The sequence below is a fragment of the Glossina fuscipes genome, unplaced genomic scaffold (assembly GCF_014805625.2).
Source record: "Glossina fuscipes isolate IAEA_lab_2018 unplaced genomic scaffold, Yale_Gfus_2 60, whole genome shotgun sequence".
Classification (NCBI taxonomy): domain Eukaryota; kingdom Metazoa; phylum Arthropoda; class Insecta; order Diptera; family Glossinidae; genus Glossina; species Glossina fuscipes.
In genome coordinates, this window is record NW_023998432.1 from 4,834,671 (window position 1) to 4,849,640 (window position 14,970).

At 31.5% G+C, this 14,970-nt stretch overlaps 2 protein-coding genes and 1 long non-coding RNA gene across 4 annotated transcripts in view; 2 read left to right on the top strand and 1 right to left on the bottom strand.

The window, feature by feature from the left end:
- The window catches only part of LOC119637707 (cuticle protein 16.5), a 136,644-nt gene extending 135,022 nt beyond the window's left edge, over positions 1-1,622 (bottom strand). The window contains exon 1 of the mRNA XM_038033909.1: positions 1,342-1,622. Coding sequence (XP_037889837.1) covers positions 1,342-1,365 — 24 coding nt within the window. The 5' untranslated portion in view covers positions 1,366-1,622. The remainder of the gene's footprint in view (positions 1-1,341) is intronic.
- Positions 1,623-3,596: 1,974 nt separating this feature from the next.
- On the top strand, positions 3,597-4,462 carry LOC119637709. The gene is made up of 4 exons (XR_005247325.1): positions 3,597-3,719; positions 3,783-3,948; positions 4,015-4,063; positions 4,121-4,462. It is a non-coding gene; the product is annotated as an uncharacterized LOC119637709 (long non-coding RNA).
- Positions 4,463-5,161: 699 nt separating this feature from the next.
- Positions 5,162-14,970, top strand: part of LOC119637688 (cytosolic purine 5'-nucleotidase) — an 85,423-nt gene continuing 75,614 nt past the window's right edge. The window contains exons 1-3 of one of the 2 annotated variants that reach the window (XM_038033893.1): positions 5,374-5,396; positions 6,133-6,189; positions 6,350-6,459. In XM_038033893.1, coding sequence (XP_037889821.1) covers positions 6,151-6,189; positions 6,350-6,459 — 149 coding nt within the window. In that variant the 5' untranslated portion in view covers positions 5,374-5,396; positions 6,133-6,150. Of the gene's footprint in view, positions 5,177-5,373; positions 5,397-6,132; positions 6,190-6,349; positions 6,460-14,970 lie in introns of those variants that run through there. The other variant, XM_038033894.1, reaches the window with a different exon arrangement.

A 14,970-nucleotide genomic window follows, 5' to 3' on the forward strand; every position in this document is an offset into this window, starting at 1 on the left:
TCCCCACTCCGCAGATTTTCGTTTTCAGATTCATACCACAATAAGAAAGTAGAGCGAAAGAAATAAAATATTTCAATTACGTCTTACACGTTTGGATTTTATAATATGAGTGGTTTTACGGGCCGTGCAAACGCTATATGTTATTATTTATTAAAAAAAAGTAGTCCCAGAAATAGGAGGCATATTAGGATTGACAACGGAACGTAAAGCTTCCGATCGTATAAATGAGTTTGAAAAGTTTGTAAAGAAGATTGAAATGCGACATTCTATTCTTTGCCTTTTGTGTTTAAAATTTTAAAACAAGTAAATAAACTAAAAAATGCACCCACTGGCTTATTTATGTTATTATGCCACACTATCTTCTATGAGTAAGCACATAGATAGATGAAATTTCAACTAATTCAAAAAGAAACGCAGAAAGCGACAAGTGTTGGAAAAATTTCACGTTATCACCTAAATCCAAGCAATTTTAAACTGCCACGACACAATTGTACAGAAAGTAATACTTTTAATCATTTAGTGAAGGTCAGACGATTTAGTGTAAGGAAATAAAATATTATATTAATACAGTCGGAAAGTTAGATGGCCAGAGATTTTCACGGATAAAGACACGTGTCATTGCAAAGCTTGCTAGTTCGGCAATAATGGAGAGGCTTCACTTGCTATCCAACAAACACGTCGCAGACAGTTAGATTCAAGAAATACACTCGCAAACGCCCTTACGCAAAGAGACGGAAGATCCAAGCTTTCTTACCGAGCGGGCTGATGTTGTGCCCAGACCAATTTTATGGTATGGTTAATAGTATGAAAAAAAGAGGAAAAGAAACAGTCACTAAATGAATGTTACTATGATCTTGATTGGGTGCGTTATATGGTGGTTGTATGCTGCTGCGTCAAAGATGACGTCGCATAAACAGATGAAGTTGCTATAGATGTATTTGATTACGCCGAAGTCTCTTAATGCTATTCCAGATTTTGCCATTTAAGACGCCATAGCTACAACTTTTACATACATTTGTAACATTTTATTCTCTGCTTTTTATTCGCCTTAGTGGCCGAGTAGGCAAGAGTCTCGACTAGCAACTCAATGGTCGTGGGTTCAAATCTCAAGTGCGGTAGAGTTTTTATTAAAGCCGAAAGCTAGTGCTTTAAGACTTAGAATTTATTCTCTGGCTAAATTTATAATAATAATAATTCTCTGCTTTAACTTATGCATTCTTTTTTTTGACTGATGGCGTTGTGTTTTTTTATAAGAAATTCTTTTACTTGGATTTTATTTAAAGGAAAGAATAAAAATTCACACTTGGAACCTCGTTAATTCCCATAACCATTGCCACTTACAACCATTTCGACTTCTAACAGCATTTTTCACAAGGACGAACATCCCTTGTTCGAGAAGATGCTCCTTTATACATTTTCCCGATATGTTCAATAATGATGTAAATGATCTGTTGTTACTTTTTTGTGTACGCTTCTTTCAATTTAATTTAATTTGACATACTTATGAATATTTTATTAGAATTAAATATTTTTTTAGAGTCTAACACACACAAGCAATTTATGATCATAAGCAAAAATTTAAAACACAGTGTTCAAAAAAATACCCCTTAATTATGTTTTGAAATAAATACAATGTTTATTTTTTTCTACTTTTATTTTATTTTACTAGATTTGTTCATATTTTTGCAACAATACTGGCGTTAAGGCATTAATATTTTTCCAACTTAATGACACTGTTCCTATCAATAAAAAAAAAAAGTTGAGACCATTGTCCTTCGGTACACCACTAAAATTTTTATATTATTTTCTTGTTGTACGTTTAACATCTGACAACGTCGTGAAAATTCAAAGATAATCTGCTATAACTGCTCGGTTTCATTGTACTTATCTGTGCTTCTTTCTTTTGCAGTCAGCTTTTGTTTTTTTAGCTTCTTCAATTTATAATTAGCGGGAATTGCTCATGGTATATTTACCGAATACCATTTACCAGTACATGAACTTCTCAAAGCATGCTCTTCGCTTATCGTTTTGGCACAAAACCAAGTGTAGAAAAAGTTAAGAAAAAAGTGTTGTCAACTAGCGTGAAGGTAGAAACAATAAATGTTATCACGATCGGAAAAAAGTACGTGGAATTTTTAATAATGCAAATCTTTTAATTCGTCAATAAAGTTTATAAATTTTTGAAGGGTTTCCCTTAGATTCAAAAGACTATTAAATCAAAAATTAAAAGATTGTTTGCAAGCATCCGCAGTCCTTGCAAACGGCTTCCAATCCTTTTTTCTAATTCCATTGCGTTCCATTCCGTTTGAGACAAGCAAAAACCCGACACTATGACGTGTCAAAGGCATTAATAGAGATAGATACAATCTGCACAAGAATAGACATTCGAATGCTTGCGATATTGTGGCCAAAAGTTCAAATACTTCTTTTCTAAAAATGAAATTGTTTTTCGCGAACATGCTACCTCAAAAAAAAAAAGAAAAAACTCTACCACTAGTTATAATGCGAACTTCAAATAGGAATTACTATTTTGAAAGGAATGTAAATCGATTAATTTTCATTACTATTTTCGAAGCATTATATTCAAATAAGGCGAATTTCAACATTATATCCCGAACGAGCTGTTTCGACATAAATTAAATAATTTTGTAGCACTGATATTTTCTTGATTGCTTCATGTTAATGACAGATTAGACTATGGCGTAATCTCAACCATTATCTTTGAGCGTTTTACACATAACACTTATGACGATATGGCGAAGACTGTTTTCATAATTTTTCAACATTTTCTGCTCGAAGCTCTACAGGAAACTTTGAATTTGAAAGGAATTTTGTCATAAATCAATGTACGAAAGGTTAATGTTTTTATTATGGTTACCGTTGACCGTACCAATTCAAAAATTAGTCATTTTTGTGAGCATTGCTTAAGAGAATTTCTGGAGTAGATGACTACAGTACTTTCTTGTTAAATCTTTGTCATATAGACCTTGCCTTTTGAAACTTATAACGTATAAACATACACGATCTTTTTCAATCTCCTGCCTTACAGCAATTAGAATCTCATGCTAAAGAAAAGTATATGTAGATATGTAATGCCACTTGTGAATAATGTGGAAGAGAGGGGAAAACTGGTATAACTTGACATTATAAATAAAAAATACAAATTTCAAATAACACTTGCAAAACATTGAAACTACCAAAAATTTAGCATTAGGTTAACCAAAGTCATACAAAAACAAACATTCGAAATGTTCCCGATTGCGCAATATTTAACTAAAAATGTTGCAATTTTCCTACGGTTAGTTATATTGGTGAATATTGAAAAATCACCGTAGAAAAAACGTTGCTGTCTTATGTTTTCTTACATTTAATTAAGATTTTCTCAACTACAAATTATTTTAAATCGTAGGAAGCTAGAGTTATAAATCAACGAAGCATATAAAGAAATGCATAGCTCATATTCTTAATAAATAATATAACATAGCAAAATTCAATCCATCACACAAATGAGCAACATAAATTGTTGTTTCAAAGAAATTCAATTAATATTGCAAAAAATATTACAGTTGTCATCGGATTACGTATTTTTAAAAATTTTTCTCTTCGATGTAGTTATTTAAAAATTGCTATAAGAAGCTATATATTATCGAAGTGGTGTTGTAGAGACATTTTTTTTTTTGTTTAAAATACAGATGTTCCTATTGCTGCGGTTTTTAGGAGTAAGTGGGATAACAATGAATGACAATGTAAAAGTGATGTTAATATCTTCTTCAATATCCTAGAGAAAAGTGTTGGCCTACCAAAATAGATATGAAAGAGACGTTTGCTATCTACACGAATATATAAAGTATATATCAGGCTCTTCAAATGCGCTGATTATCAGCTTGAAAAAAGAGGGACGTCAGGAGCCCACATGGAAAGATAGAATGGCTGATCAAGACAAAAAAAGTTGGTCGTTCTACATATAATGTTACAGCAGAGGAGCCTTTTTACCTTTTGTTTTATTTTATTAAGATTGGTCATGAACTGATTATTTGACTCGTGACAATAATTCTAGGCATAAGTATATTTAGAGCCCTTGTGTTACAGGTTATCATATATCTATCTTTTCATTCCACAGGATTGGCTGATTACCGTTAGTTAGCAATTTAGAGAACTTGGTTTGGCGGTCAATGCCTAACGGAGTAAAACCAAACAGGCGAATATTGTAAGATACAATACAGTACGCGACTGTAATACCCGATCTCAATGATAAAGCAATTCATAAGACACTGCATGCCCTCAAAAGATAATTGGTGAATAGATTTACGGCGTTAAGATGAGAAAAACTTCTGGTTAACGATAGAGAATATTTTTAATAACGTGTATTTTCTACTTTTCGTTATCTTTCTACGTTTTCTTTTGTCTTTTATACTTCTTTTTTAAACAAAAAGGAAAAATTGTCCGAAATTACATTAAAGCATCGAAAACACTTCTTTATCAGCAAATTACGTTTGCTAAGAAATAAAAAACACTTGCATAGTAAAAAAAAGCTTACATTACATTACTAAATTGTATTCTTTTTACTTTTTCACGAAAACAATATCGCATAACAACTTTAGCCTAACTTTTAACGAATTATCACGTGGATGGCATATGTAAACAAAAATTATAATTTGCAATACAACCTCACACAGTTCTACTTTCACAATAACAAAACACATACGATACTAGCTTTACCAACCATACGCGGTAAATTTTAAGAGATCTGGTAGCACGAGTTATTTTCTTTCGTGATAAAGCGTCTGCGCCAACAATGTCAGTGAAAATATTTCTGTCGGTAAAGAGTAGATCGCAATGTGAAAGAGAGGAGATTTCGTACGAAAGTAATGTCCATCATAACAGAAATATAATTAAAACATATAAAAACAAAATAAAAAATAAAACGAGATTAATCGAATCTAAGCAATTGAACAATATTGCAAGTTAATGCATACTAAAAACTTCCGGTAAATGTTTCATATGCGTGGCTGTTTGCATTTCTTTTTATTATGAGGGATGCATTTTATGCAAAAAAAGTGTCTTAAGAATTACCATTTTATCGTCTCGATATTTCACAAAATTTCAAGTGGAAAAGTCTTATAAATTATTTAATAACGTCAACATTAAATTCAATTTGCGGAATTTTCTAAAAAAGGTATTCCAATCAAGTTGCAATCAATCATTCATGAAAAATTAACAATTTTTTCTTTTTTATGTATGTTCATTTTTCTTACGGTATTATTGAAGAAAAAAGGAGTTTATATTCCTTTTAATTTCGCATCGTTGTGTTCACCAAATTAGGTCGTATATACGTTTACTAGGCAACAAAAAAGCCCAAGTGAGTCGAAAAAAAGAACAAAAATGCTCCGAAGTAGGTGATTATTGAAAATTTTTTGATTTTCTTAATACAAAATTTGAAACTTTTTTGCTCGAAGATTTTTTTAATGCCCTAAAAATATGCTAAGAGAATTTTTAGAACGCTGCATAAGTGTAACAAATTTGACGATCAGTATACGTAATTTCTACAATTTCATATAAAAAAGGATGATTACTTTTGCCGGAGGTTTTCTTCACAAGGCATTGCTTTTGCGGACCATATGTTCCCTTTGTTCACTACGTTAGAACATCGTCTAAAACTTTTGCATCTAAAAATTTTCAAGATTCTTATTATGATTACCAAAGATTTTCTAAATTATCTAACAGAAAAACGGTCTTCAAACTGGTCTCCAATTTACTATCACTTCGTTACTTGCAAACTTTGTGATAGGCTTTATTTCTCATGCCTGCTGTAAACGTTGTCTATAGATTCTCTCAGCAACATCTTATCTATTAAATTTTCTTATCTATGATTGTTTGTAATCAATTCAGTAAAATAAACATTTTTCCGTTTTTTATAAACCTTCTCCGATTTTGCTGTGAGAGCGTAACCAATGCGTTTTATTATTTATTACTAAATACGTATTATTTTGTATTATTTTCTCTGTATTACTATCATAAATGGCTTTAAATATATTCAATTCATTGAAATCATTACAATTAATGCACAAAAAATCTCGATTAATAAATAAATGTTGCACTCAGTTGTATGCTAAAATTTTATGCAATTTTAAGCTTCCTAACACAATTATCATGGTGTCATACAATCGTTACTTCTATGAAAGCAATATTGTAAGTATCGCGTATAAAATATTTTAATTTTTTAATTTATTTTAATTTTTTGTTTTCATTTTAATATAAATAAACTTTTAATTTGATAAGTATTAAATCATTATAATCTTATTGTGTTATTGTTTAAGCAAAATTAATAATAACTATTGCAATATTTTAGTTCAACTATTCAATGCAGGACGTACCATCGGAATGCGCTGTATCCACTTCACTAGGTGTGAATAGTACAGACATGCTGGGCAAAAAGTATTATCGACACGCAGCCCATCGGTAAGTTAAAAACTCTAATATTCCAATTGTATAAAACATCTAGTTTTTTAATATGTGATATAATGTGAATATCTCATTTCGTGTACGTATACTCTGAAATTATTCTTTAATCTCTATGGTCATTTTAGATGGTTTCCTTGAATTTGTAAAGTTTTGCAATGTCTTGTATAGGGGGATGAACCTTGAAACCAGATATTCTTTTCGCACTTGGTATGTGTGAAAAGCACGAACATCTACGTACTTCAATTTTCATGAAGATCTCTCCGTCAGATTATTTCTCTTAACATAAAAACTACTATGAAGATAATATCAACTTGAGCAGAATTTTAGAAGTCATTTAAATTAAGTCATCAGTAGTCGACGTATTAAAAATACCTTACCTCACAAGAAACGACAGTTTCACTAGACTCGAAAATGTGTGTCTTATGATAAACTCAAAGGCGTTTTTCGGCTAAATATATTTTTGACAAATTCCCAAATTCTCTCTCAATTTTTCTTCTTTTTTTTGATCGGTAAGCTCTAATGTGCAGAAAAAGGTTAAAACGACAAGCACGACCGAATTAGTGTAAAATGTGTTCTTATTCAAAAATTTCAAAGTTTTCATGTTACAAACGGAACGGTAATCTTATTCTTCTATCCTCTGATCGCAATTCCAAAAATAATGATATATTCGTCGCATCATAATTTATTTTTACAGCTTAAACCAAACATATAAAGTTTGTAATGGTCAAAATGGCTTAAAATAATTCCACAGTTTATTATACTAACTTATCCAGCAATGTTATAGTATTTCTATACCGTTAGCTGAAGCGAAGAGAAATCTTTCTGGTTTCAATACAATATTTTGTTTATTAGCTTTTTCCTTTTCTTCACCTCGATATTATGTATCAGAGACTTTACAAAGCGTTTACACCAAGCTGACTGATTAATTTCGTAAGTTTCGTCCACCAATTCTCTATCGGTCCCGTTGGTTGTTCAACGTCGTCGAAATTAGAATAAATAATTGACACTTGGTGTACATGTTCTGACATGACTATAGCTCAAATTTATGGATAGCCATGGGCATCCTATAAACGTACCCGAAAACCTGCTAATTGCAACTTACAACCGAAGTCGATCGAAAAATTTTCAAGAAAATCAAAACACTATTAAGTGAAAAAACCAATTTTCAATCTATAACAGGAGATATTGTTAAAATCAGACGATTAATGCTGCGCTCTCAATTCAAAGTATGTTTTGTAATTCATATATATTTCGTATATCTCATATGCGTGTTAAATGCTTCTATCGTTCCATCTAAACTAACGCTTGATGTCTAGTTACCTTTGTGGTTCCAAGGATCCTTTCGGGCTGTACACGCTTTCAATTGGGTGAAACTTTATTCAGCGCTGATTTGCATCTTGATAACAACTATGGTAAACTCGATGAATTTTTGCTTTAGTCCACAAATAAGATGTATTATCATATAAAATTGTTCGTACTTTTTTCTACCATCTGAAAGTACGACGTAAGGTCGAGTTCTCGTTTTAAATGAATTTGTGATTATATCAAAATAAATAGTATATGCTTTCGATCGCCATATAACAGACAAATAACACCATGTACCACCGTCCGGTCGAGCTCTCTTGGCAGTTATGCAGATGCAAACAGGCGTTGTTAATTTTTATATTAATAAGCAGTGCACATTTGTCCCTAGAGAAGCTTAGATGACCGGGGGTAAGTGGTTTTGGTTTCGGGCCCTGATCACTTCTAAAAAATTCGTATACATGTAAGTTTAACCGTTAAAAACAGAAGATGAAGCGATGATGCTACCTAACCCCGGTCAGTTCGGGAAGCACGTATCTTCTTGCGGGTGCCACCTTTTTTACCCTTTAATTAAGAAATAATAAGAAGAATATACTTAGAGAGACACAACTTCTTTAAATAAAGAGAAAAATATCAAGTCTGACCATTGCTGGGAGCGTCATTACGACGAATATTATAGTCGAACAATTGCTTAGTGCTACCATATAATTTACAATTGGTAATCAGCGACAAGGTTTGAAATATCCGTCAATCAAGCCAGAAATTTAATGCTAGTTAACGACCTTTACGCGCGAAAAAACCTAATCAGCACTCGACCTAGGTAGCTGGTTAACTAATTACTTATTTTTTATACTTTATTATAAAAATGTAATGCAGCTGAGTTTGAGAAAATTTTTGATTTTCATATCTTAAGTATTAGTTCACTTAATCAGTTTCTATATAGTTGACTGGTTTATTATTATTATTATTATAAATTTAGCCAGAGAATAAATTCTAAGACTAAAGTCTTAAAGCACTAGCATCTAGGGCTATCGGCTTTTTATTAAAAATTCTACCGCACTTGAGGTTTGAACCCACGACTATTGAGTTACTAGTCGAGACTCTTGCCTACTCGGCCACTCAGGCGGATTGACTGGTTTATAAAACGAAGAGTTCTGTGTAAGCACGTATGTGGCTTTGATGGGAAGTGCGTGTGTAAATATGTGTATTTGAGAGTGACGTCACTGTAACAGCCTAAAAAGGGTCTTTTTGGTACCTTTTTTTTGGACGGAAAGAAAGGTACTAGAATAATAACATACTAGAAGATTATGAATCATATATTTAAGTATTTAAAATAATTTCTTTTTAAAAAAATATTACAAAATGGCAGCACTGTAACTAGTGTTACTGGCGCAAATTTGTATCTAAAAAAAAGGGAGTGCTTGATCGAAAAAGTTCTATTTTTCACCAAAAAGCATGCTTTTATTGATAAAATAATGTTTAAATTAATGTTCGTGAATACTCGACATATTTTGAATGAAAAAAATGAAAATTGTTGGAATTATGCTGTATGCTGTTTTCGGTAATCGTGTTTCGAGATAACCAACTTGACATGTTTTGACATGTGCTATGCTACTGACATGTTTCTTAGCACAATAAATGTTACATTATTTTTTTATTTTTTTTTTTTACATTTTTTCGTAATCTCATTACCATAAAATTACCTTCCCATTTTCAAATATTTCTCCGTAATCTTTTTTCGCGACGTTTTTTTGCTAACAGGCGCTGGGTTTGTTGCGTTTGTCAAAGATAAAATCACGAAATTTTACAATGTATATGCGGCGAAATGGAAAAGAAAACGCTCAAAAAAAGTATAATTCAATAGCGAAACTCATTATTAACTAGAAAATCGTCATCGGAAATTTTAAATTTCTTAGCAAAAGCTTTCAGCTTTCGAATTACTCTCAGTTTCATATCTATTCAACGATGATATTGTACTGATATGTTTTTGTGTGTGGAATTTTTTTTAAACGACAAAAAATGTTTTCTAATGACATAAGATAGGGCTTTGCGTTGTAATATCTCGGCAAGGATTCATTTGACACGGGTGGGGTTTCCGCAACGTTTCACGAAAAACTACGAAATCTGAAGAAAAATTTCTTTGGAATTAATGATTTTTTTCCACAATAAAAAAATAAATTTTTCCAAAAAATTTATATTGGCGTTAGCCCTTAATGCTAGGATAACAACCAAACTGCAACTAAGTTTTTGCGAAATTATTGAATACTCACTAATTCAGTTTTGAAATAATAAATTTGTGAAATTGAAAATTTAATGTTATGAAATTTTATGAAAAATAAAAATTATACGGTAACGATTTCTATTTTTCTTTTTTCTTTCTCTATGACCTTGAAACTATTTTTAATTCAATTAATTATTTTTATTTACGGATTATCGACACTCAATGTAAACTTGTTTATTATGTATATTCAATAACTGACAGAAGAAAAAACTAAACATTTTTCACCAAACACAATCGTATTAACACTTTTGGTATTGAAAGCAAGCAATTATTAAGATCGATCATAAATTACAAAATTATTTTTAGACTTTTTTTAGCATGTTTAGTATACGTTCGTGCGTATAAACATTTTACGAAATATGGAGATAATTATAGAAATAAACAACAAATATTTTGGATGCAAGTGGGAGCGGAATAGATCTTTGGTTTTTTAAATTATAGTTACGATGTTGTCTTCAAAAACAAATTTAACCCCAAAGATTATATGTCAATTTTACTATCTTTTTATTAAACATTGAAATTGAATAAATCGGTTCTCAACTATGTACTAATAATTACTAAACAAGTGCCTTTCAATAGGACAGCAGATAAGTATTACATGAAGTTGGGGCAATTACCCTCGAAATGCAACCAAATCAGATAAAACTGATTCAAATATGGAAAGTCCCGAAGCAGCAGGAAAAAATTACGATGGAAAATCCGTGTTTATAATGAAAAACTGTAAACTTTTCATTGATTTGCAAACTATGAAATATACTGTAGGGTTATGTAGAGGATAGCATATCAGGTGAATGATCACCAGGGAATCAAGGTGAATGTGACTCACATCGCTGAATACAATTTTGTTTAAAAAATCAGCTTAGATTTGTTGTTGCTCCATAACTCATTTAACGAATACTAGTCGCTGTGCATGGCCAGTAAGCTTCAACCGAACTATGTAGCTATGAAGACAAGCAAACACGTGTTTAGTAAAGTGTTTGACTTAGTTAATCATAAAATATTGATCATCGCACTCCAAGCCTCTGTATTCATTGAAATGAATAGGGGCATAACAGATGATTGAGGGTTGTCTTTAACTCCGCCGTCAATGACGTCATCTATTCTATTCATTCTATACATCAATGATCTCTCTTCGGTGATTAAATGCAGCCATATGGTGTATATGTTTTTGATGACGATGTTAAACTGTTTTCTTCCCTTTCGTTGGAATCGCACTCGTATCAGGTTTAAACTGACTTAAATAACTTGATGATAATTAAATAATAAAATAAATAAAATTTGGAAAGATTCCATTCTACCAAAGACTACGTTTTAATCTGCACATTCAGCTCCCTTTAGGTAAAGCTGGGTCGCGGCTAGATTGTATTAAGCGATGGTTCAAAGAGCTTAAGAGCAAGGAGCTTGCATTACATTGACTATTCCTCTATTCTATGGTTTCCTTCCTATAAGTGTTATGTAGATTCAATATGTATAGAAACGGTCCAAAAGCAGTTCTTTCTCTCTGCCCTCAGGCACCAGCTTGTCTTTTTGGCTCGTATGAAAGTAGATGGCTGTTGTTAGCCTTACCGTCGCTTGAGAAACGTAGATTTATTATTGTTGGTCTTTCCCTGCTAATTAAGTTAATAAATAGTACTATCGATTCGTCGACATTATTTAGTGAAACTTTATTTTCAAACAGCTTATCGAATATAGATAAAATTACCAACTTTTCAATCCGTTAAGAGTCCTGTGCAAAGATCTAAATGGTTAGATAAAATTACCAACTTTTCAATCCGTTCAGAGTCCTGTGCAAAGATCTAAATGGTTATCTCAATATCAGATTCATTAAATTCTATCAAATAAACGCTTTCATACGCGCAATGTGGCTATGTCGCATTTGAATTACCTTGTAATCTTAACATTTTAATATGATCCGAAGATTAACCGAATTTGTTTACTAGAATTAACTGCAAAGCTTTTATATGTTTGCAACGGTTTACTCACAACTCGGATCCCTGCCGTCTGCGAGTGTGCCTCCGTGCCAGATGTGTGCATGCTTTCTTTCTTTCTGCGTTTTCTCGCTCTCCCTTATTTATTTATACATGAATTTTATTATTTCTACATATTCGTTTTTTATTTTTCTTCACTTCTCCTTATATACTTTGCATTAGTTATTAATAATAATTAGCATAAGATTTACTTCTAAGAGTCAATTAAATTCGGTAATTGGTTTATTTTAAATATATTAAATAAATTAAAAAAACGCTGCAAACGCTGTAAACGTAACAAATATATAGCATTTTCCATTCTTATAAAAATGGATTTTAAAGTTTCCATAAAATCGTGCGAAGTACCTTAAGGACATAAAATAGATCTGAAAACTGAGCCTATTCAAAAAACATTTTTGTTCTTTCTTAATAATGCATTTCAAGAACAGTTAAGACTAATTGTCTTACGTACAGGTACACCAGATAAACGTTAGGGACACACGTGTACAAAACATGGGAATATTTTATTTTTTTGCTTTTCGCCTTATTGGAAGCGAATTGAAATAAACACTTAAGGTAAGCATTGAGTCATTACCTTAACCGCCGTTAATTTAGAATAGGCTTAACATAATCACCTCATAATACGACATTAACCAGTAATTTGACACTTATGAATTATAAATAGAAATATCATTGCATTGTACTACAAAATAATTTTTTTTTTTATTATCGCGACTTTTTTAGAATTGTTCATCAGCATGATAATTGGATTGATTGCTTGAAATTTTGTAAACAACAAAAAAATTATGAACATCCCCAGGCTTATATCTTTGACAATATTCAGCCTTAAAGAACGCCATATGCTCGGCCTCCATGGCCTTAAAGGAAAATTGGTGCACACTTGCTTAGGTTAAAGAAGTCGAGGTTGTCACAAGCAGTTTAGAATGGACGATAAACACGATATAATTCTAAAGTCAATAGTAGGACACTTATGAATTCTAAATATAATAATCTATAATATCGTCATGGTAACGCAAGTACTTGATATTTCCTTTATTATCATAACATTTGCATACATCAGTTACGCAATGACTGCGAGTGTGCCAAACTGGAAGAGACATTTTTTGTGAATATTCGTAATTTTAACTACATTTTCGAATTTTATTTGCAGGTATTCTGATCTGCAAAATCTCTCTCGCTTCAACTTATCAAATAGCAATAATATTAGTCGCACCAATTATTTAGCCGACTTTGATTTTATATATTTTAAAATATTTACGTTCGAAATGTGTTCGGATTTCACTATAGGTTCACGAGTAAAGGCAACAGATTATAAAAGTGTGACTCTTTCAAAAGTATCGTTCGACGGGCTATTTAATTAACTAAGAATACTCAGTTCTAGTAATGGAGAGAATACGTATTTAGCGTGTTATCATCTTTGATCAAGTATGTGTTCACTACTCCATGATTGCATTTAATAAAGAAGCAAAAAACTCCGCAATTGCATTTAATAAAGAAGCGAAAAACAGCAGCTAATAAGAAATGTTTGGTAACATAAGATCTGACTTAATCTGGAAAACAATTCCTTCTTGCTTTAGAATAAAAGCTAATGTCGGTGGTTTGGCCATCTCTGTGCTTTTTATATCACGATACTCACTCTTCTCTCTTTCGTTGTTGTTTTTGTTTATTATTTATTTCTGCTTATTTCTTGCACTTGTAGATACAAGTCTTGCTATGGCTTTATTCATTTATATTCGGGTTATCTAAAGTGCTGTGGTATTTTTATTTATTTATTTTTTATATTTGTTGTCTTTTTGTTCTTTATTTTCAAACTGAGTAAATGTACGATCAGTTGTTGAACGTACGTTGACCGATATTGAGCAGTAGAAACCAAAAATAGCATAAAATTGTTATTAAAAAAGTGTAATTATTTTAAAAGTTAAAAGAAACAAAATTTATAAAATAGAACGTCAAATGCATTCTTAAACTATTATTGAAAGAACCGGGCTTGATTTGAGATATTTTTAGTGAGATTCTAATTGAAAATAAAATACTTTTCCTTTTTTCTGTGCCTTTCCCTCTCCTAATCTATGTTAGAAATCTGTTGACTATTACACCATAATTCCATCTTCATTACTAGTAACAAACAAAATAAAAATTCTTAAAAAATAAAATACTACAACAAGGTTGTTTGAAAAATTTCTGCGTCAAAAGCAGGTGAATAAGAAAGGTTTGAAAAATAAATTGTGCAAAATTATACGAAATTAAATAAAGTTCGGATTCCCAAATGCATTTCTCAAATGCTATTAAGTAACAGTGTACAAACGCTCATGGAATTGCTCTTTTTAGTTCTATTATCTTATTGAGTCACTTATTTACAGAAACTAGTGTTTCAGTATGTCAAAATAGCTCATTCCGTTTAATTTACAAATAAACTCTATCAACTTTTTTGCTTGGAGACAATGATGTAACTTGTGTCAGGTTGGCAAAATTCTTTCAAATTCTTTAAGAATCTTCCGACACAAATGGGCAAAGGGAATTTTTGCTAATCCACTGACATTTTTCTTGCGTTTCATCTTTTATTCGTCATCAATGAACTTATGAGCCGAAAACTGGCAATTTAAAGTCCAGTGCATGTACCACTTTAAAACTTCATATAAGTATGTTGTTATGCCATGCAAAAGGTCGGAGCCAAAATGATTTCAACTTGCACGCCTGCAAACAAAAAAATACTTTGACATCCTTATATATGGTGAATAAGAAACATTCGCGTCAACATAATAAAACTTTCCCATGGTAGTTTTTAGGTATCATTATTTGCAGTTCACCTGATTTCGAAAAGCAACGTATTATTAGCAAGACGCGTTGTCAATAGCTGAAAGATCTTAGTCGTAATTTTAACCAAAACTTTCCAAATTTTTGCAACCGCATGGATTTAAATTCAGTTCAAGAAAGAAA